Raw genomic sequence first — 22,737 nt, 5'->3', positions numbered from 1 at the left:
TCTGTCTATGATTATTAAATGAATTTTCAATAGTCTTCCAGCCAGTTAATTTTAATGAAGGGACTTTTTTTTAAGATCATCAATTGAAATATCTCTGTAAGTCACCAAGGAAAAAGGCAATAAAACGTACAAACAAATCATTTATTTCATCCATCTGATAACCCAAATCATATTCGTTCATACGGCCCAGATATAGCGTTTGCTGTCAACGGACAATAAAGGTCAAGGTCAAAAGTCGTGCTAGACACTGCGACCCCGCCCTACGCCCTTGCACACAAGTATCCTGCCTGACACTTCTGACAGAGATGTGTAAGATGTGGCTTCTTTGCATCAACATGGCGATCTCGGCCGTTCCGGGATGTTCGTAAGTCTCCATCGTCGTCAGAGTCGTATGCGTCATCATCGTCGTCGTAGGAGTCGTATATCAATGCACATTGGCACTGTTGTTCCCCACACTCGGAACAGATGAGGTAGTCCGTCTGGTATGGGAAACTAGAGGTGCCACATGTCTTACATCCTTGACGATAAACAACCTGCAACAATGGAGAATGTCGGGATATATTTCATAACTTTAATATCATTTAAAAATAATCTACATCACTTGGACGTGAGTGAGTTTGGTTTAACGCTGTGAACGGTATTTCAGTGATATCACGGGGGTACAGAGATTTTGTCTTGAGATTCAATATTTTTTTCAGTTACAGCTGCAAAACCAAATATGTTTGTTATTAAAACTGTGAGTTGGAATATGTTTTAAAGAACAACAGCTTCCAACAATGTCATTTTTAACAAATGTTATATTTGGGATAACACTATCTCAGTGAAGTACAAATTCGAGCTCTTTTTATTTAAGTCACATCTGGGAGTCGAACCCAGGGTGTGAGGGTGTATATAACATTTGTTCCATTTGACCACTTTCTGAAAGGCACTGTGTATTCATAGTGTCATCTTTGTGGCAGACATGTTCTTTCACATTTTCAGACCCCAAACACCTAATCCTAATCCTAATCATGTCAAATGTATGGGTCAAGGAACCTGTTTAGGGTTGTCTTTTAAGATGTAAACACTTTTACAGTGTTGACCAACGTCATGTGATGTATTCATGCAATGATTATCAGTGCGACCAAACATGTCTTACTGCCGCATGCAGTTCGCATAACATGACACCGAAGACGTGTTATTCCGTTCTAAACAGAAATTGGGTATTCACTTTATTTTGACAACACACACGGATACAATTTGAAAAGTTTTTAAAGTTTGCGACTGTTGCCAGATTTTGTCAGAGAATAGTTCCTGTCTGCTTGCATGTATCCATGATGGGGCTGGGACGGGTAACTCGGGTACTCGGGTCGGATGTGTACTGAGTAGGACCCGGGTACCCACAGGACTACCCGGACCCGCGGTTAGCTTAAAAAAAAACCTCTATGGTTACACTACAAGTCACTAATGTTCGCATTTCTTTCTGACCATGCACCCATTCCTTCTGATTTTTCATATGGTTGAATAAAGATATAACTTAAGTCAACTTCAGTGTATGCATAACCAGATCGTTTTATACATGTATCTAAATATGTTTTGCAATTGCTGTGGAAAAAACAATTTCCGTATCGGACATTTTGTATCTCTTGAGACCTACGTATACAGTGGGTACCCGGGTAGGGTCAGGTAATGGGGGGATAGGTACCCGAGTAGTAAATTTGGACTCGTCCCAGCCCTAGTTTGGACAGTCTTTGAATTCGTTGTGAAAGTTATCATACGTATTCATGTGAATGAAAATTTGGCCAGGTACCTGTCAGCGCTCCCATGGTTCTTACTTACAACAGAACAAAGTGTAACGTTTGCAAATTATAGACATTTTCAGAAGTTTTCTCTTATATTCGAACTAAGAGAGATATTTAGGTAAAGCCACCTCAAGCCTACTCAGTCATCAGTTATATGCACTAACTGTAGTTGTAATAAATGTTTTATGTGTACGCATATTGGTTCATCTATGTCCGCGCTGGGATTTGACCGTTTGCGTAGACCTACGGAGAGTAATTTGGGTTTAACGCCTCTTATAACAGTATTCCAGTCGCGGCGTGTCAGCTTGATGTGGGAGGAGGCCTGAAGTGATGCAGGTCTCAGACGTTTTCCACTTGGAGAAAACAATCAGCACGGATATGGTGCTGACAAACTTAAAAACATAAAAGGAACAAACCGGTATTGGAACTCACAATCCTTGGTTTCTGGCGTGCCCAGTGGCAGCGAATTGTGGCGTCTTAGACGACTGGGCCACCTGTTCTGGAACCCACAATCCTAGGTTTCTGGCGTGCCTAGGGGCAGCGAATTGTGGCGTCATAGACGACTGGGCCAACTGTTCTGAAACTCACAATTCTAGGTTTCTGGCGTGCCCAGGGGCAGCGAATTGCGGCGTCTTAGACGACTGGGCCACCTGTTCTGGAACCCACAATCCTAGGTTTCGGAGGCGAAACCACATTATCAGTGGTTCATATTGGGAAAGGGAGGTCACTCTAATTTCAAACGGGAGATATCTCCGTTGTTTTCGTGTTTGCGAGAAATTGCGTCAGTCACGCTGTTCGTTGTTGGTCCAGCTATTAAATGCCCAGCTTATCCCTAAGGTAAAACGTATTCTTAATTAAATGTTTGAATGTGTTATATATTTATGTTTCCATCCGTACATCTTCTTAGATTGGTCTAGTGCTGATAACCATTTTCTAAAATGTGGATCGACATTGTTCCCATCATCTATGGTGATGGAAACAATTGGGCCCAAATTTGTATATGGTCTAGATTCGTTAGGTTGCTTAATTAGTGACGATAATCAATTCCTACATGTGGGCAGACGTTCTTCCGTCATATTGATTGCAACAGGAGGGACCACATTTATCAATCGCGAAATTCTACTTAAATATTGATAATCATTTTCTCAAATGTGGGCCCACATTGTTCCCGTCATATATGGTGATCGAAACAAGTTAGCCCACATTTGTATATCGCCTAGTGGGTAGGCGTTCTTCCGTCATAGTGATTGTAACAGGCGGGACCACATTTATAAATCGCTAAGCTTCATTAGCTTGGCTTACTAATAACCATTTTCTAAAATGTGGCCCACATTGTTCTCGTTTGATAGTGATCGAAACAGGTGAGCCAACATTTGTAAATCGCTGGGCTTCATTGGGTTGACTAAGTCATTGAGGTTATTGGGCTCACATTTGTCATTACTTTGAATGGGTATGTGACATTATATATTATTCTCATTTTGTAATATTGATGGGAAATGTCTTTATAAATTATTTAGTGTGACGTTAATTCCACGAAAGGCACACAAAGTCTTTAAAGTTTGAATAACGTCATCATAGCTGACTAATTGTAAAAATAGTTACAAAGCAAGAAACTTAGATCTGCCTCAAATTAAATTTACAGAGGCAATACCACTCATTCTACCTTTTCCAGTATACGTTTTAGTGGGGATACATGGCGCATACGTATCGTCATCACATTTGTACATTCTAATCCAACTATAAGTCATAATACGTATTTTCAATAGACAAAATAGCAGTTCGTAATGCGGGTTCGTTTACGTAGTACATATTCTCAACAATAAGTCCGTTTAGTTACAAATGTGGGTCAACCTCGAACTTTCGATTAGGCAAACAGAGTATGCTCCCTTCTCGAACCACCGATAATGCGGTTTCTCCGATCGGGCGTGCCCAGTGGCAGCGAATTGCGGCGTTTTAGACGACTGGGCCACCTGTTCTGGAACCCACAATCCTTGGTTTCTGGCGTGCCTAGGGGCAGCGAATTGCGGCGTTTTAGACGACTGGGCCACCTGTTCTGGAACTCACAATCCTAGGTTTCTGGCGTGCCCAGTGGCAGCGAATTGCGGCGTTTTAGACGACTGGGCCACCTGTTCTGGAACTCACAATCCTAGGTTTCTGGCGTGCCCAGTGGCAGCGAATTGCGGCGTTTTAGACGACTGGGCCACCTGTTCTGGAACTCACAAGCCTAGGTGTGACAGTGAATTTATTCTTACACAGCCTGATTCTTGGCAGGTAGTTGTTGCAGATCCACGTGGGTGTGCCGTGTAGGAGGCAGATTCTAGTCAAATTGTTATGATAAATCTATTTTATCCTACACAGGACAGGCCAGGACAGGACTATAATGTCATATTCCGGGATTTATTCTCCTATATAGAATATAACAAGAATTATTTTTAAAAACACGAGAATGTACCTTTAATGGTGCATAATGCGAATGCAGAAAGCTGATAACGAAGGTCACTGTGACACCTCTCTATGTATAAGTGTCATTATCAAAAAGAGTGTGTTAACAAATAGCTTTAAATCTGCACATCCCGTTCATGAACACAGTTGTCAATAAATACATAGACATGTCGGTAGATACATAGATCAACACGTACCTTCAAAGTCCCCTCTATACAGTATACATGAGAACTCTCCCAGCCTCGTCTGCAGTTTTTACAATGAAACCACCCGTACACGCGTTCCAATGTCGGGCGTCGTCGCCCCCCTCGCCGTTTCGACATCGCTAGCTGACTCACTGCACTCTCGTGATACCATGCACACCAACTGTTGTTTCTGTTTTGCGTGTAGGTTTTCTGGGAAAGCGCTCAGCTTTCCCGGAAGCGAGATAACAGATAATGATTGGTTGTCATATGACTAGTGTAACCGTTTTTTTGGCTGTCATGTGACCACATGTTGCTGCTCGTGCTGTTTCGCGCTTTGTCTTGTCAATGAGGAGCATTATGACGTGTTATGTTTTGGTTGAATGCACAAGTCAAGATAAATGACTTGTAGCATGCGTTTATTTGAATGAAGTGACGTAAAAGCTTGTGCCGTTAAAATGTATGATTGCCTCTATATGAAGCAGGTTTGTTTCTCTGTTGTTTTACACAGCAGTCTGCGATATTTACTTTACAACACTGCGGCCTGTATTCGAGTCTGGAACAGTCAAACTGGTGGTTGATATTAAGAGCAACGCCCCACATCTTTGGAGTACGCTGACATTCAAAGTGCCATGGCTACTGGTGGCCAATTTTACCAAGGAAAACATGATAAATAAAGGTTTTTTCCATCAGTTTATTTTCAAAATGTACAAGACGTTTACATCAGTAAGCTGAAAACGACTTAAAACTCGTCACCAATAATTGCCTCAGCCATTAGGCAGGGAAAGACAACTCTTCCGTTAAAATTTACACCATTTTGATATTCTTTGGATTTCAACTAAACAACTATACCACACAGGGTAAAAATTAATCAAAATTTGGGACAATTAATTTGGGAATGAGTGGGTGATGGTAACGAAAAAAGGTTAAGGCTCTATCCTAGTAAACAGATATACTTTCATTGTCACCTTCCTGTGTGAGAGAAATACTACTAGCCATACAACAATAACACATTTATGCACACAAATATGTTGAAAAGTCGTGAAGATTCGAACCTGTAACCTTTTTATTTGCAGCACCTGTGCTACGGACTGTTGTCGTCAATTTTCCTAGTCACCATAACCGAGTGTGGTTACATATTACATTTGTTTGTTAATAGACCTGGTGGTATACATGTATTCTAGTAAAGGTACTGAGGGAAGTTTATCCGTCAATTATTCTTTCTCCATCTTTCTGTAGTGAAAATGTGGTTGACACAGGATCCCAATTCCGGTGTGAAAAGTGTCGGACACTCTTATTCCAGGAAACCCCGAGTCCAACGTGATGGTCGACCCTGTAGCCGCCTTGGACGTGACCTCCGCCTTGGTAAGGTTTCTGACCGCCGTGGAAGCGGCGTTGGTCATCAAAGTCAGCCTCCGACCTCTTAGTGAAGTAGGGTAGAGTTATCTCGTCACACACTGTACACTCTTTTCCCAGTCGTACCTTGAAAGCATAACCCAAATTTGTTTGAATGGTAAACCGATTTAAAGGACATCGTTGAAAGTATGTTGCTTTTAAACTATACTTGACACTCACTCACTCAATTAAATTTCATATAGTCATTTCGTATGTGGCCGTCTTAAATCTGTATCTACATTGTACTCGTATGCATATGAGAACGGGCCCATTGTGTATTCATGATTTGAATAGAATGCGACTTGACCCACCCGAGTTGTTCCCCTCCACGCGGAACACAGAATCTTCCCAGCAGTTGGCACAAATCTTGCACCTGAACTTCCCAAGAACCTTTTCCAACCTCGGTTGTCTCGTCATGATGGACACGTCCTTCGAGATGCAGAACACTCACGGACACCGGACACAGAATACGCTACACCTTTATAGTACTTCCTCCGAGCCACGTAACGGTTAATAAATAGACCGTATCCAAGCTTGGCACCTTCGCGAGGCAAGAGAGTTAACTAGTTTCCACCCTTGCCGAACTAAGCTGGAATTACTGGGCTAGATCGTAGCGCCACCGCTGGCTATTACCAGTTATGTCCCTTCTAAGCCTACCAATCAGGTTCCACCTCTCGTATCGCTTGCGTTTGCTTCAGTCAAGACGATCTGATCGATAATCAGGATCTATATTGTGATAAAACGGGTCTTTCATCGCGAAATGCATCATTGACGTGAGCACCTTGATTAAAAACATGAACAGATTTGGAAAATATCTGCTGACAACGAGTTGGCGGTGCACATGCTTTGCAAATCCTGCAATCGATCGAAATCTGCACGACAGTTTACGAACCGGATTCGATTTCGGTGCGCGATTTTGATTGGACTATACATAGACTCGTTAGTCCAGCCAAAATGTAACTCCATAATACCAGCATATGTCGACAATGGTGGAAACTGGACTTTTATAGTAAGTTAACTCTCTTGCCTCGGGAAGATGCAAGCTTGGTGAATACATATTTGAGGGTAGTGCCTGTGTGTTGAAGAGATCAATGTATATTTTTGCTGTAGCTTAACAACGGTAAACAAAAGTCAATCTGATGTACCGTGTCTGTCTTGAATGGTAACTGAGGTAATATCTATTATTATATAAACATGATCTGTGGTTGGAGGGCATTGTGACTGTCACAGTCACACAGTTTTCATACCCCATACCATTCAAATCAAACGATAGTTTGAACTTTTGTCATGTTTAGCAGCAGAAAAACTTGAATCCGTCTTGGTAATGATCAAACTTTAGTCCCACTCATTTCGAAGTTCCAGGATGCAGGTAGCAAAGGTACTGTAAGTCCCCATGGTACCCAGTTTGGTGATCTACCTACAGTGGGTGGCGATCTATAGCCCGTTTTCATCATATTAATGTTATGTACAGTACTATATTTGTTTATGATCCATTTCTGTGATACGTGTAGTTATTTTACTGCCCTTCGTTGGTAGGTTGTGTTACGGTATTTATTATGTTTAACCTTTGATTGTCATGATATGGCTGAAATGTTGCCGATGTGAATTTTTAACTCACACACACACTCAAGTTCCAGGACGGGCTTTAGTAAATTTTCAGAAGACCAGATGTGTGTGAGTGTGAGTTTAAGTGTAAGTGTAAGTGTGAGTGTGATATGAGTGTAAGTGTGGGTGTAAGTGTGAGTGTGATATGAGTGTAAGTGTAAGTGTGTGTGTAATAAAAGTGTAAGTGGGAGTGTGATATGAGTGTAAGTGTGAGTTTAAGTGTAAATGTGAGTGTTAGTGTAAGTGTAAGTGTGGGTGTAAGTGTGAGTGTGATATGAGTGTAAGTGTGAGTGTGATATAAGTGTGAGTGTGATATGAGTGTAAGTGTGAGTTTAAGTGTGAGTGTGATATGAGTGTGAGTTTAAGTGTAAGTGTAAGTGTGAGTGTGATATGAGTGTAAGTGTAGGTGTAAGTGTGAGTGTGATATGAGTGTAAGTGTGAGTGTGACTTTAAGTGTAAGTGTGAGTGTAAGTTTTATAGTTTCCTGTTCAACTGCTTTGAGATTATGTCTGTGGAGGTGTAAAATTATTGTTCATTACTTAACATTAGAATCATTTACCATGTGGCTTGTTATATGATGAGAAAATCATTAAATGACGGGATTTGTATAAACGTGGAGCTATATATGGATGAATGATATATAAATGATAGTTGATGTACAGATGACACGGTTATGTGGCTTATATGGCCTATCGTAGAATAAAACAATTTACTGATCAGTTACTTGAGATTACTGTCATACTTTCTGAAATACTGATTGAGGTAGTGAATTATACTAATTTAATAGATCTTCTTCTCATACTTTACTAACTGTATTAGTATATTTACTAATCTTGTAGTACGGTTTCCTACACTTCAATAAAGGCTCCTTTCCTGGTCATTTTGCGATCCGTGTTGACAGGTACAATAACAAAAGTAAACAACAAATGACATAAATGATACAGGTTCAAAATAGCATATAATGATTTTTCAGTGGAATTTTAAGTTTATTTACACAATACTACAAAACGTAATTGACAGGCAAATATCATAAACGAATTTTGTTTTACACCGGCAAACTAAACAAACCTCACTTCTTCTGCTGCTATAAATATCAGTCATGAAACACGTTACAAAGTCAATATATACCTAACACTGACACATAATTATCTCCTTGTTGCCTAGAAATGAAGAACGTGACACTAACCAAGGCGGAAGTGAGGAATGTCACGTTGTCTTGACGCCGAAACTGAAATATAACACCCCTTCTCTCCCCCGCTGCCGCATGCATTTTATCCCAGTGTGATAGAGCGACAGGTGAAGAGAGAGGGGGAGACATATGGAGAAAAGGGCCTTAAGGGTCCGACCATTTCATATTTTGGGGTGCGGCGGCCGGGATTTTGTATCGAGAATAGATCTTTTTCAGCTACAGCTACAAAACCAGATATTTTTCGCCTGAACTTTTTCAAAGCAGTGTAATTTTTGTGGCAAGCTATGTTTTATTTAATTTTTAATTTTTATTTTTTAATATTTTTATTTATTACAGTCTGGAGTTAGGTTATATATATTACTTTGTAAAATGCATCTGAACTGGGCACATACTACGGGGTAAAACTTGAAACAGTTTTGTTTTATTTTTACGATAAATCTATTTTTAAACCTTAAAGAGTAAGGTCCGTGCACATCACCACATCCGGTGTTAATCGTAATTGTAATCTTTGTTTCTCTTGGCCCTTCTTTTCCGTGGTTGATGACATTCGTCGCCATCGTTGCGTCTATCGAGCTTCTTCTTGTGTTTCGGTTGTTGACGATCCTCATAGATGTCGTCGTAGTGGTGTTCACTGTCGCTTCCAGAGCTGTAGGAATGATCGTCTGGTCTGTAAGAGGGATTGTAGCAGAGACCTCCGCTCCTGCTCCTGCTCACTTGATCACGGATATCCTGCACCAGACGCTCAGTTGTGTGAGGAAAATTCATCTCTCCGCAACGCTTACACTTTGCAGTAGATAATACCTGTATATGAAGAACAGTATAGCTTGCACGACAAATGGACTGGAAGCAACATACATGGTTGCACTGTCCTACTGTACATGTACTACAATGTAGCTTTAGAATATTCGACAAGACCAGACAAGGTTATATACTCTGCTCAAAAAGAAACGCAAAACTAGTAAATCATTCATATCTGAGTGTTGCCGGCATCTATATAAAATTAATAACAAAAATGAATTGGTCATTTCTGCACGCATCGGAATTTATTTGTTGAAAAGAGAGATCATGGAACATTCGCAAAAACACGTTGATTTTACTTTCCGTTTTGTGGTCAAATATAACCAAGAAATACGTAAACAAAAATATGTTATCTGCAACTAAATAGCCTACCAGTTGACACAACTTATCTTTGTAGGTGGTTATCTTTGATAATTATAGAAACATAGATGCTAATGCTAATTGTGCGATGTGTAGTCAGATGGCAGTGTAACTGAATACTACAGAGTATCCAGCAAGGTTATGTTTTAACGTATATGTTCTAGTCAGGAAAGAGTGGTTAAAAGGCGTAATGTTAAATTCAATTATTGATTTTCCTTACATAGTAAACAGTGCACGTACACAATTTCGTGCTGAAATTTGGCCGTGCTAAACATGCGAGCTTTTTCGCGGACAGTTCACATCAGCGAAACACACACCATCTGCATCTGCCAACCGCTTTTTTAAATCAAATAATGGAATGACGACGGCGATAACTTTAGTTAAAATCATTAGAACATGTACAGACTTAGAAATGGTCAAAGGATAAGAAATGCATATACATTGAAAATAGATTATTGGAATGTCATACAATCTTGTGAATGATAAATCGTTATCTTCCAAATATAATGAATAAACAAGCAACGAAACATTACACTTCAATTGAAATATATTTACACTTGCAGGCTATTACAACGATATACAGTGATGTATATTATCCATGGCGTACACAAATCATCTTACTATTTGAAAGTGATACTCATTGTACATATGTCCTTACCTCGTGCGTCCTTTCGTAACGACGTACTTCATCATCGCCCCAGCGGTGTTTACATCTCTGACACTCGAACAGCCCGTACACTCTTTCGAGTCTCTGTGGTTTGGTTCGTCCCTTCCTGTTTGGCATGGTGTTCACCTTCCAGTGTCTTGAGAGACGTACTTCGAACAGCCTGTTTAGTACCACAGTCAACTCCTGGTAACATTGAGTGACGGTGTTCGAGGAGACTAAACCACCACTACTCTGACAGTTGAAATGATCGGCCCGTGTGTTTCACGCAACTGACTGTGTACCATCTTGTAAAGCTGACATGACTACGTAGATAAAGGGCCAACTATAGTGATGATACATTCTACATTAGATAATGAGCATATATGCGTAGCGCAGTCGACATATAAACTTCCGCGTCATATAACATGACTATTCATAATACCACAATCGCTAGTTCCAAGAATCTTTTAATAAACGTGAATATATCTACACCGGGTAAACGTATTCTTAGCACCGACTTTCCAATGCAGGCAATGTTGTTCTGAGGTGACACATATTTATTATTCAACATATCTTACCTACAGGTAACCATTAAGTCTTACAAAGGAAACTCTATTCCCCTTATCTTCTTCGTAACCATGTCTTTGTATAGGGTGCGGTCGGGTAGCCGAGTGGTTAAAGCGTTCGCTCGTCACGACGAAGACCCGGGTTCGAATCCCGACGTGGGTACTATGTGTGAAGCCAATTTCTGGTGTTCCCCGCCGTGATATTGCTGGAACATTGCTAAAAGCGGCGTAAAACCATACTAACTCACTCGCTTTGTATAGATTAGAAGACACCTAGTATGTTGTACATGGCGGCTAGTAATGCATAAAAGGTTTAACGACTCTTCATTGAGGACTTTATGGAAAGTTGTGGGGGACATTCTCACGTTCTCGTCCCTTTGGGGAAACGCAAAACGCAAATTATGCAAAACGTACGTGAGTTTTCCATTTTTGCATATTAAGCGTTGTTCCAAATGTCAAGGTCGCGAGAACGTGATAATGCTCCTTGCAGCATTCCTCGGAACTGAGAGTTACGACGATGAAGTGCGTCTCACTCCATTTGCTGGGGTGGTCGGGTAGCCTAGTAGTTAAAGCGTTTACTCGTCACTTCGAAGACCCGGATTCGATTCCCGACATGGCTACAATGTGTGAAGCCCATCTCTGGTGTCCCCAGCAGTGACATTGCTGGCGTTCCCCGTGGGTGTCGGTTGAGGTCGGGAGTCTGGTGGTTGAGAGCACTGGAGCCATGAACCGGTGTTCCTTTTGCCCAACACACCACTTCGACCTTACTTAACTTAGACGGGTGGTAGAATTGGCCCGATTCTATCAATCGGTTGGTTACGCCATGCCCTGTGTATAGAAAACATTCATGCTGAAATTATTGAATATAGGGGGTATGCATATTCTAAATGGTAATTATATTGTATAAATTTGCCTGGAATCCCATGCCAGAAGGCGGTGGCTCATGGGCCAATCTGCTGATGTCGCCCTCTGAGTTCTGTATGTCTCCAATTTCTTGTCATGGGCAGAACCAGTTTTGCATTATATTTGATGGACAAATAAAGTTCTTCATGTCGTTTTTACTGGAGTAGACCACCCCTGTATCTGCACCCCTGCATGTTGGAGATCCGGTGCACTACAACATCGTATTTTTTGCACTCCATGGTGGGTTGGAAGCAGGTGTGCGGAACAAATTCCTTTCATCATGGCTCACAATCACACTGGTTCGGAAAGAAGACATTTAAACACAAGTTCATCTAATTAGGCTTCATTCCTGGGCTCGATTCCTTGTAATCGAAGCTTCAGATCACCTAGCCAATAAGTTAAATCCCTTTGCTATCTCCAAAGCAATACAAGGGCATTTTGGAGAAGTTAAAATGTCACCGAACCCAGTACTGGATCTCTTCTGGTTGAATGTGCTCGGAAACAACAATCGCTCAATCTCTTATCAATCAATCTAATTGCCAATATTGACGTTGTTGTTTCTGAACACAAAACACACTCTTCTCGTGTCATTGTTAGTGACTGGACTCCTTCCTTGGCGGATATGTCAGAGAAGGAAATTGTATCTGACCTTAAGAATCAAGTTGTTCAATCAGTAAAAATCAAACATTGTTCTAACAAAACTTATCTATTCACTTTTGCCCGTGCGTCAGTTCCACAATCAACTAAAGCTGGTTATGTTAACATCGGGGTGGATGTGTTTGTCCCCAATCCACTCCGGTGCTATGGACGCCAACAGTATGGACATGGTTCAAAAACCTGTACTCGCCCCGTGGTTTGTCAGCGTTGTGGTGCCAACCATGAGGGCATGAATTGTCATGAAGACCTCAAATGTTCCAACTATGGTGGCTAACAAACGGTATCTTCTAAATCCTGCCCTACCAAAATTATGAAAACAAAGTGCGGAAAAAAACCATTTTATTTGCAGATGCTAAACAACTTGTCAAGCCACAACTCCGTCTGTTATGAATGACTCTGTTGCACTCATCTGTCATGTTCAAACTTCATCTGTCCGGTGTCAGACAGATTTGACAAGGGTCAGATCTGATCAAGCTGTCCAAACTTCGTCTGTCCTTCGACCGACTATTTCTGAGAATCATTCAGAAGCGTCACCTCCGACCTCGCATCACCGAAAATTAACAGAAACAGAAAGAAAAAAGTTGAACAGAAATCCAATGCCAAATCCGATTCAATGTCTGTATGTAGAGGCTGATGAACCGTCACTAAAGCAACATCGCATTAAATTGTCTTTACATTACACTAATGACTCCAATCCAGCTTTCGATTGTGTTTAATCCTTTCTATAACGATCTCTATAATACAAAATCATCTCTTACTCACCTCTTACTCCACCCCTTGGTATCAATATAAAACATCATATTTCTGCTGCTAAAATAACACTTGAAAATATAGCCACAACCCAAATTTTGTCTTCACCACCATGGCCGTTAGTAATGCCAGAGGTGGAGCCAATATTAACTAAATTGAAGAAATTTGAAACAAATCAACGTATTTATCAACAAGAGTATAATCAATTAAGAAACAAATGTGATACTTTCACATCTATATTTACATATGGATACAAGGACGATGACACTGAAAAAAAAGAACTTTCAAAATCGACATACATAATTCAGAAACTTATCATATACGCGAGCATACGCTCTTTTTGTCAGATTTTGTCACAGATTGGGGTAAATATAATTGTTTATACAAGACAACATGCACGTTTAATCGCACACCAGATAACTTTTTGGTTGAGGACGCCTAAGCTTTTCTATATGGAGCAAGTTCAAATAATTTCTTTTGGTAAGTTCGTCACAAAAATCCTGTGGCATGTGCTGAATAAGCAAAACACAGAATAACGTTTGCAGCTGGTAGATTCACTGTATTGAGGTGGCTATAAATAGTCTAGTTGCTAAAAGAGAATCAGTATCGTTAATCGTCGCTTTAAAGAGCGACGCACAGTTCTATAAGTGAGAGAGTGAGTTTGGTTTTACGCTGCTTTTAGCAATATTCCAGACATGGGCTTCACACATTGTACCTATGTCGGGAAACGGACCCGGGTCTTCGGCGTGACGCGAGCGAACGCTTAAACCACTCGGCTACCCGACCGCCCCACAGTTCTGTGAAGTATTGCAATAGTACAATGGACATTATGAAGGGGAAAATGGAAAAAATAATGTTACTAACTTCTATATATAAAGGACATGATTAATCGGACGATTGGAACGACATCGTTCCGAAAGGGTACATTGCATTACTGGGCGGTCGGGTAGCCTAGTGGTTAAAGCGTTCGCTCGTCACGCCGAAGACCCGGGTTCGATTCCCGACATGGGTACAATGTGTGAAGCCCATTTCTGGTGTCCCCCGCCGTGATATTGCTGGAGAATTTGCTAAAAGCGGCGTAAAACCCCACTCACTCACTCACTCACTCATCGCAATACTCATACATGTCGATAACATTCAAACATATACAAGTAAAGCGAACAAGGATATGATAAACACCGCTTATCAAGGTGATATTTACATCAAGCATGTTAAGTCCTGTGGCGTGTACCATAAAGAGAATCGCACCAATCGGCGCGGGGTGAACATTGTAATTAAATCATAACGTCCAAACTACCGCAATCAACTTACCTCGAAACAATCGCAGTAGACATGGGCACTCTCCCAGGATGAACCACATTCATCACACTCGAAGTATCCATAGCGTCGGTTAGACGTTGTGGACAGCAGATCCAGACAATACTGGACAACAGTAGACGGGAACTGAGTCTGGCTACCTGACGTCTGGAAGATCATTTACACGCAACATTTGAAGACAAACCAAATCGAAACTGGAATAGCCATTTCTACGAATGTTATTGTCATGTTATAAAATGAGCTTGTGCGTATTCAGACAGTCCTTGCCTACCTCGTAACCATGTCCTTATATAGTTTATGTTTATGGTTATGTTTAAGTAACACATTATGTAACACACGGCTGTCGGAAAGCATTTGTATGGAATCCTGTAAGGGACATTCATGACCTATAGAAATACCCTAAATATAATTATACAAAATGCGCGAGAAAGAAGATTTGGCCAAATCCTCACATTTTTTTACATATTTAACGTGTTTCCAAAAGTCAGGATCGCGAGATTGTCCCGTACAATGTATTTCGTAGAACTGAGAGTTACGACAATGCAGTTCTCATTCCCCATAACTGTATAGAACAATGAACTCTTTTAAGTGCTTGATATGTTTCGGTATTGTAGATATTAACGTTAACCCAATAATACAAATAAAAGTTTATTCGCAAAATATATCCAACATGTATTTATATAACGCGGTCTACAAGAGTTATAGAACCGAGTTTACTGAAACCAGTTGTCAGTACTGTGAGCGTCTGTATACATCGGTCCGTAATGGTTCATCAACAGTCATATTGAGAGTTGGACATCTCCCTTTATGGTTCTCTGTCTCATAGTTAACCCCTTCCCCTTCGCATCACGATGTCTAGTAATCACAGGACAAGGGACCAAAGTTTACTCTGATGATCGGGGCTTCAAGTCACCGCTTCATTATGATGTCAGCAACGGTATTAGTAAAATACTGTTCAAAACGGAGTCTAAACCCAACTCACTCACTCACATAAGATTCCAATCCAACATGATCCACGTGACAATGGATCTTGTTTATTAAAAGCAAGGACAAAGTCACTGTGTTTTATCACATGATGATTTAATCATGGAATGGTTATATTAATATAACACAACAAGCATAGGCGGTACAGGAATATCATCATATATACAATAATTATTATACAATTCTTTAGAAAAGTCAGGCATATACATAGTTGACAGCCAGAGGCTAATGAGAGGGTGTATATACTGTGCTCAAATATAGGGGAACAGTTGTAAGTCGGAGAGTGCCTGGCGATGACGAGACACTATTTGGCAATGTGTTAAACGCATCAGTGTCTGAATTACCCTCAGTGACAAACTGTTGCATGTCTTTTTCATTGGAAACAGAAGTAAATGATATTCTTCGATATTGTGCTGTGTTCCGTTAATTTTGTCCATCAGTATGTGTAACATGTACATAATACAATAGGTACAAACCATGGATCATAATCAGGAAGAATCTGATATTCAAACCAACAATCAGAGAATCCTGGAACGACTTTGGGTCGCCTAACATAACCTGGCCAGATACACATGTAGTTTATAACGAATATAGGCGATGTACAACTGAATAAAAAATATCGTCGTTTGATACTCCATATAGAGAAATAGTTTATGAAAATATGGAAACTAATATAGAATCCTGCCTTTTGTGTGACGAGCGAACGCAATAACCACTATGTTACCCAAACAGTATTTAAGGAACGTAACACAGAGAGCAATCATGGCAATGAAATGTTTTATTTATATAAACCGCATGGATAGATATGACATCAGTATACATGTACGTGGTATTTTTAGAACTAAGGTCCATTTACGCCCACCTGAACAACAGCAACCATGGTTATCTCCCTTCACAAGACAACCTGGCAAACTGCCCATGTCTGAGCGTCGTATTCAAGGAATGATATTGATCTGTTACATGCCAAATATGGAGTTTGTTTACACCCATGTACAGATGATGCGTGACTAACAGATGGAGAACGAAACTAGAAGTAGGATTTCCCTTGATGTCTTTCAGTGGAGTGATATCGAATAGTATGGATGTATATGGCCTCTTGTTTACAATAATACACACATACTAAAACGACTTCCATGAACTTCACGGTGCGGTTCTCAAACAAATGACGCAACTTTTAAAAATAAATCTGTTGAACAGAGCTCAATTGTCTGGTAACCTGCCAAAGTAAATATCATTTTGTGTTTGCCCTGCAGTTTTAATATATAATTCAATCATTTCATTGGGTAAATTCGTTACAAAAACCAAGTGTCGTACGGATTAAAAGCAAATTAGACAAAGGTAATTGTTATATTTACTGTGCACTTACAAACATCTAAAGAAACCCATAAAAACTAACAAGCTGGAGGATAGTGTTTAGGTTTTGTCAGACATTTCAATTATCAAAGAATTTTCGTCATCATCATCATCATCATCATCATCATCATCATTACCATCTATCTATGTAGAGATAGGCAATCCTTAATGTCTGGTGCTGTAGGCAGTCAACTTTCAGTGCAATGCTGCAGCCTCAGTATCTGCACGGTCGCCCAGACCTGCACTTGTGACACAGGTCAGACCTGTGAGGTTTGTTGAGATCAATATTCCTTTTTCTCCGGTCTTCAGTGGTGCATGTGCAATCTTCACTACTGCACACGGAACATCTCATCTTCTCTACCCGATATGGGAGGCAGCCTATTTTACACGACTTGCAGTCCTGTTCGTACACAGCCTGTAGAGATAATACATAAAGATATATTGCATGTACACATGCACTTTCCTTCACTGTCACAAACAGTTTATCACACCCCCTTTGTTATTTTCATATATCCCAAATTCCGTGTATCATTTAGAAATATCAACACATGGCATTGATCTCATTTTGATAAATTTCTAAGATACAATCCCAGCTACTATTAACTGATTTTGTTGAAACGATATGTTAATTTACCCAGACTTAAACCCATGAGCAGTGCAGGGAGCCGAACGACCGGACGCATTAAGTACTGGGCTACCCCAGCAGTGACTAACTCCAACCGCTAGATTAAAAAATAGCCCTTGTCCTGTTTGGGGTTAAATAAAAACAAGCCCATAAAGGAACCATATTTCTGAATTTCATATCTGAAAAGGGATCTATAGGGTGCTGGATCTGAGAAGGGTCTGGACGGGTTGGGTGAATGTTTTTATCAGTAAATATATATTCAAGGGTCTGAAAGAGAGACTCTATAACCACCAACAACCTACCTTGAAACCGTGGCAGTAAACATGGGAACTCTCCCAGTGGGCGTTACACATAGGACAGCGGAAGTAGCCATAGCGTCGGTCAGACATCGTGGACAGCAGGACAACAGCAGCACGATGGCGGATATTGAGGAAAAAGCTGACACGTTGTTGGCTCAGCACAGTGATATATACGTGTATGTGACTACTGTTATCACTGAATACGTGGTTTGGAGCTGTGATTGAGGACGTCACTCAGTTTCTCGGAAAACATCAACTTACTTGTTTCTCGAATAACAAAGCGAAAGTAACTGAGTCGCTGGAAACCTGGCGTACACGCCTATCCTTAATGGCTGTTTGAGCGGAAGCTAGCATCAGATGCACAACAAATGTTTGCGCGTAAATCAGTAACTACTGCACGAGTAGATCTTCTGTTTCTTGATGCAGTGTAGATGCAGGTAATGACAACCGAATATATGCAATACATTCATTTAATCTACATTTCTTATTAGTATATGTGATACATAAATGGGGGAGCGAGATGTTTAACTACTTTGTACTGTTACATTAAAGTATACATATATCATGAGACGACTAACGTGATCGGGTGGTCAGGCTCACTGACTTGGTTGATGTATGTCATCGCATCCCAATTGCGTGGAAAGATGCTCATGATATCAATCACTGGATTGTCACGTCAAGATTCGATTATTTACAGACCGCCGTCATATAGCTGGACTATTGCCGAGTGGGCGTTAAACAACAAACAAACAAACAAAACGAAAAAGTTTCATGTAGTGAAATACTGAAATGATACTGGTCAAGATTTTTACCACTGAGCACGGATTTGGCTGTGATAAACCCACTAGCATCGTTGTCTGACATGGCTAAGGGACGCAACTCTGAATCATTGAGACACCTATTAATCCCTAATAAATATAGATAAATTTATATGCCTGTTTACATTTTTCCCATATCTCGTCTATGCCGACATCAAAAACAGCGATGGGATTATGACGTCATTACGAAATGCAGCAAATTGTATGTTTTAAATGTGAAGATTACACCATATATTATGTGACACATACAGCTAATCTTGTCAATGACCAAATCAGATTATGTGACTGGTAAACGTAGAAAAACGAGTTACCACGCCCACCTTATCTCGAGACATTCTTCTCGAATTTCAGTAGAGTCACATACAACAGTACAGGACATGGCTATAAGAGACAGATGGTTTATTGCACAACAACAAGGCTATCTACAGACAGTTGGCATACATCAGACACCGGGATAGAATAACACCTGACACTCTGCTTACGTGGTATGTGGATGCGCGATAACATATACCGACGTCAACAGTTGGTCATCTGTGGCAGGGGGCACAGATGGCCCAGTCGTCTGAGGCGCCGCGATTTGCAGTGCAGAGTGCGTCCTTTAGGCACGCCAGAAACCTAAGATTGTGGGTTCGAATCCCGTTTCGCTTCGATCACGTTTTTAGGTTTGTAAGCACCATACCCGTGCTCGTAGGTTTGACCCAAGTGGTAAACGTCTGAGACCTGCATCACTTCGGGCTTTCCTCCCACATTAAGCTGACATCCCGCGATATAACTGTAACACTGTTAAAAGCGGCGTTTAACTCAACTCAATGTGAAGGTGTGAAGATGCTTTGCAAATCCTGCAATCGACTGAAATCTGCACGAGAGTTTACTGACCGGATTTCGATTCAGTTGCATGATTTTGATTGGACTATGTATAGACTCGTTAGGCCAGCCAAAATGTAACTCCATAATACCAGCCTAGTTCAGCAAGGTAGGAAACTGGACTTTCATAGTCAGTTAACTCTCTTGCCTCGGGAAGATGTGACACTAGTGACATTTCATGTTCAGATCACAGTTGATTTACACTCCTCATCAAAAGTGTATGCGACTAAGCAGATCTCTGGAAATTCCAAACATATCATCAAGCTGAACTACCGGGATAAAACCCATGCCTCACGCATCTGTGCAGATTAAATACAGCTATAACTATGTAAATGTATGTTTCTCTGTGTTAAAAGACTTTAAAGGGCAACTAGCCTACATGGAGCTCGGCATTAATGGCAGAGCATCCTGACGAGTAGACATCATGCAAAACATCGCTATATAAGTGCAATAATCTGTAGCGTGACCCTCACTTTTCTCAGAGAAAGACACTTGAATAAACTGGATTCCCGATACCTGGTGAGTGAGTGAGTGAGTGAGTCAGTGAGTCAGTGAGTGAGTGAGTGAGTCAGTGAGTTAGTCAGTGAGTCAGTGAGTCAGTGAGTGAGTCAGTGAGACATGTTTTAGCAGTGTTACGACGCGGGACACCAATGTATACAATAGGATTGGCTACATTGTACCTACCGGTAAATCCAACCTCCTGTAGACAGACATATAGTGTTATCGGTGTCATACTGACATGATACTTTAGGATACTGGGGCAATACTGTACTATACATATTGTCTGCTCATGTAACTGGTTCATTTTGAAATTTTATACTCCACACTTCTTAAACAAACAAAAAACAATAAATTGCTGTATACTATAAGTCGTTTAGATTCGGTACCACGGCCAGATTTCATAAATGTGTTTTCTAATACACGTCGATGGACTTGGCAGTCCGTTAAAAAGGAGCTTGAGCTTCACATCAGGCAATCTGAATCTACTTGCAAAATGTAAATATATACCAGTTTTGTTTGAGATTATCAACAAGTCTTATTTTAAATAATCTGATATTATATATAATCAGCCCATGTGACTGCCAGCATCATCAAGAGATTTTAACATTACATAACATTGATGAGGCAGCCATTTTTCTATCCGGAGTGATCAATCTACACCTGTACTTAACTGCCCGTGACATGTATGTAAGCTGAAGCTCTATTACATTCACCCAGTACCATATTATTGCATGTAGATATACTGACTTTCCGAAAATATTTGCACATTTTTATCTGAACAGTTTCAGCAGTTTTACAAAATGTTATTCCCCAAGTTTCTGACTGATAGCATATTATGGTGTCACCATTGCACCAAAGATCCTGAAGAGATCAATACAAAAATATTGCCATAGGGGTTGTATTTGCTTGTGATGCAAGGAAGGACTGCTCTTTAGTACAAACTAGTCTGGGTGTAAATACTTTACCTAAATTTCTAGAAAATTATACCACCTCAAGCTTCTGGCCATGAAGATACCAATTCTCATAGAGACGCATATGACCGCTTACAAGATACACCATAACCTTTGTCTTTTTCACATTTACATTCCTACGAGTTAATTCACACACAAAAAACATTTCGTTACTGTTAGGTAGTATCAGCAACTGCAGAAACAAACTATAGATTATTTGCATCAAGATACATATATGCCTTGCATTGTCCACCGTATTCTTCCATCACACTAATAATTTGATTGATGGCTTGCTATCTTTGAGGGATGACAATGAACGGTTTTAGACCATACCTGGTTGTGGAACTTCCCAGATCCTCAGTGTTCGTTAAAGAAAAGAAAGGGTCGCTGTGTACTTTAAGATTTAATCATGGACTGATTTCAGCAATATCACACAGAAACAAGGTCTTGTTGGATAATCAACGTAGGTAGGAAAGATATATTTTGTCAAGGTCCTGGAAACGGAATACAGTTAACAACCAGCGGCTGATGAGAGTGTGTATATACTGTGGACAAATATAAGGGAACCGTTGCGAGTAGAAGAATGTCTGAAGATACCATTTGGCAATGAATCCAACACACCATAAGGGGGAATATTGCCCTGTGACATAATTTGCAGCATGCCGTTGTTTTATTGTAAACAGCAGTGTTCCTTTATTTTTGTTCATTAGAATGTGTAACGTGTAAATAATACCAAGTACAAAAGTAGAAATATCAATCATACTACAGGAGTTCATTTCACAGTTATTACTGGTCCCCTGTCTCTCGGCGTCCTGAGGCCGCTCAGAAGCTAACAGGGATCGCCTGACTGGCACTTGTGACAGAGGTCAGATCGGTGTGGTTTGTTGGGGTCGATGTTCCTCTTTTTTCGGTCTTCTTTAGTACATGTACAATCATGTTTTTTGCATACGGAGCAGATGAGTTTCTCTACACGGTAGGGCAGACAGGAGGTGTCACATGACTTGCAGTCCTGCTCGTACAGCGGCTGGAGTGGACAAATAAGAGTGAGTGAGTTGGATTTATCGCTGTTATTAAACACTACATGTACACTCTTCAAAAAAAGAAACGCACAGGTAGTATGTTGTTCATTGAACCTGACTACACAAAACATCCGGGATATAAACTGGATATATGTTATTGGAAAATGTTGGTGACCTGATATTCGACAAACGGTGCGTCAAAACGATGCGTTGCATGCCACTTCAACGTCCACCACAGCACCATTTGCCGCCTTTGTGACCGATACACACAGTTCAATTCCACTGCAGACCGTCCGAGAAACGGCCGATCTCCAGATCTCAACCCAATCGAACATCTCTGGGATGAGCTCGATTGACGTGTTGGTCAACGTCAGAACACGCGGCAGACACTCTCACAACTAGCCAACGCGTTACAAGCAGAATGGCGCAGGATTACGCAGGACAGAGTTCGTACACGTATCAAGTCAGTGGCGAGGAGATGCAGAGCCGTGATTGCTGCCCGGGGCGGTCACACGAGATGCTGAGTTCAGCGCAACCTTGTGGCCTTTCGTGACATGGCAAGGAACAGTTTTCAATGCCTATGTACAACGACAACATGTGACTATCGAGCTCCAAAATGTCACATTTATATCTATGATATTAGATTAAATATAGCAACTTTATCAGGTACAATAAACTTACTAACAATCTACCTGTGCATTTCTTTTTTTGAAGAGCGTACATTGTCCGCCAT

At 40.7% G+C, this 22,737-nt stretch overlaps 4 protein-coding genes across 4 annotated transcripts in view; all 4 read right to left on the bottom strand.

Moving 5' to 3' along the window:
- Positions 1-127: 127 nt before the first annotated feature.
- LOC139478891 (zygote arrest protein 1-like) lies at positions 128-4,634 on the bottom strand. The gene is made up of 2 exons (XM_071261567.1): positions 4,421-4,634; positions 128-533 (listed from the first exon to the last, which is right to left on the bottom strand). The coding sequence occupies exons 1-2, from the start codon at positions 4,544-4,546 to the stop codon at positions 261-263; spliced, it is 399 nt and encodes a 132-aa protein (XP_071117668.1). The 5' UTR covers positions 4,547-4,634; the 3' UTR covers positions 128-260.
- Positions 4,635-8,404: 3,770 nt separating this feature from the next.
- Positions 8,405-10,695, bottom strand: LOC139478890 (uncharacterized). Its single transcript, XM_071261565.1, has 2 exons — positions 10,411-10,695; positions 8,405-9,395 (listed from the first exon to the last, which is right to left on the bottom strand). Exons 1-2 carry the CDS (start codon positions 10,534-10,536, stop codon positions 9,084-9,086), a joined length of 438 nt encoding a protein of 145 aa, XP_071117666.1. The 5' UTR covers positions 10,537-10,695; the 3' UTR covers positions 8,405-9,083.
- A 5,020-nt stretch (positions 10,696-15,715) lies between these two features.
- Positions 15,716-18,171, bottom strand: LOC139479080 (zygote arrest protein 2.S-like). Its single transcript, XM_071261836.1, has 2 exons — positions 17,856-18,171; positions 15,716-17,343 (listed from the first exon to the last, which is right to left on the bottom strand). Exons 1-2 carry the CDS (start codon positions 17,940-17,942, stop codon positions 17,143-17,145), a joined length of 288 nt encoding a protein of 95 aa, XP_071117937.1. The 5' UTR covers positions 17,943-18,171; the 3' UTR covers positions 15,716-17,142.
- A 3,198-nt stretch (positions 18,172-21,369) lies between these two features.
- Positions 21,370-22,737, bottom strand: part of LOC139480009 (zygote arrest protein 1-like) — a 2,503-nt gene continuing 1,135 nt past the window's right edge. Inside the window, exon 2 of the mRNA XM_071262979.1 lies at positions 21,370-22,009. Within this exon, the coding sequence (XP_071119080.1) occupies positions 21,815-22,009 (195 nt within the window). The 3' untranslated portion in view covers positions 21,370-21,814. The remainder of the gene's footprint in view (positions 22,010-22,737) is intronic.

This window comes from Haliotis cracherodii, unplaced genomic scaffold (genome assembly GCF_022045235.1).
Source record: "Haliotis cracherodii isolate W230 unplaced genomic scaffold, xgHalCrac1.p SCAF_4, whole genome shotgun sequence".
NCBI classification, from domain to species: Eukaryota; Metazoa; Mollusca; class Gastropoda; order Lepetellida; family Haliotidae; genus Haliotis; species Haliotis cracherodii.
The sequence above is the reverse complement of the archived record's forward strand: the minus strand, read 5'-3'. Positions and strand labels throughout refer to the sequence as shown.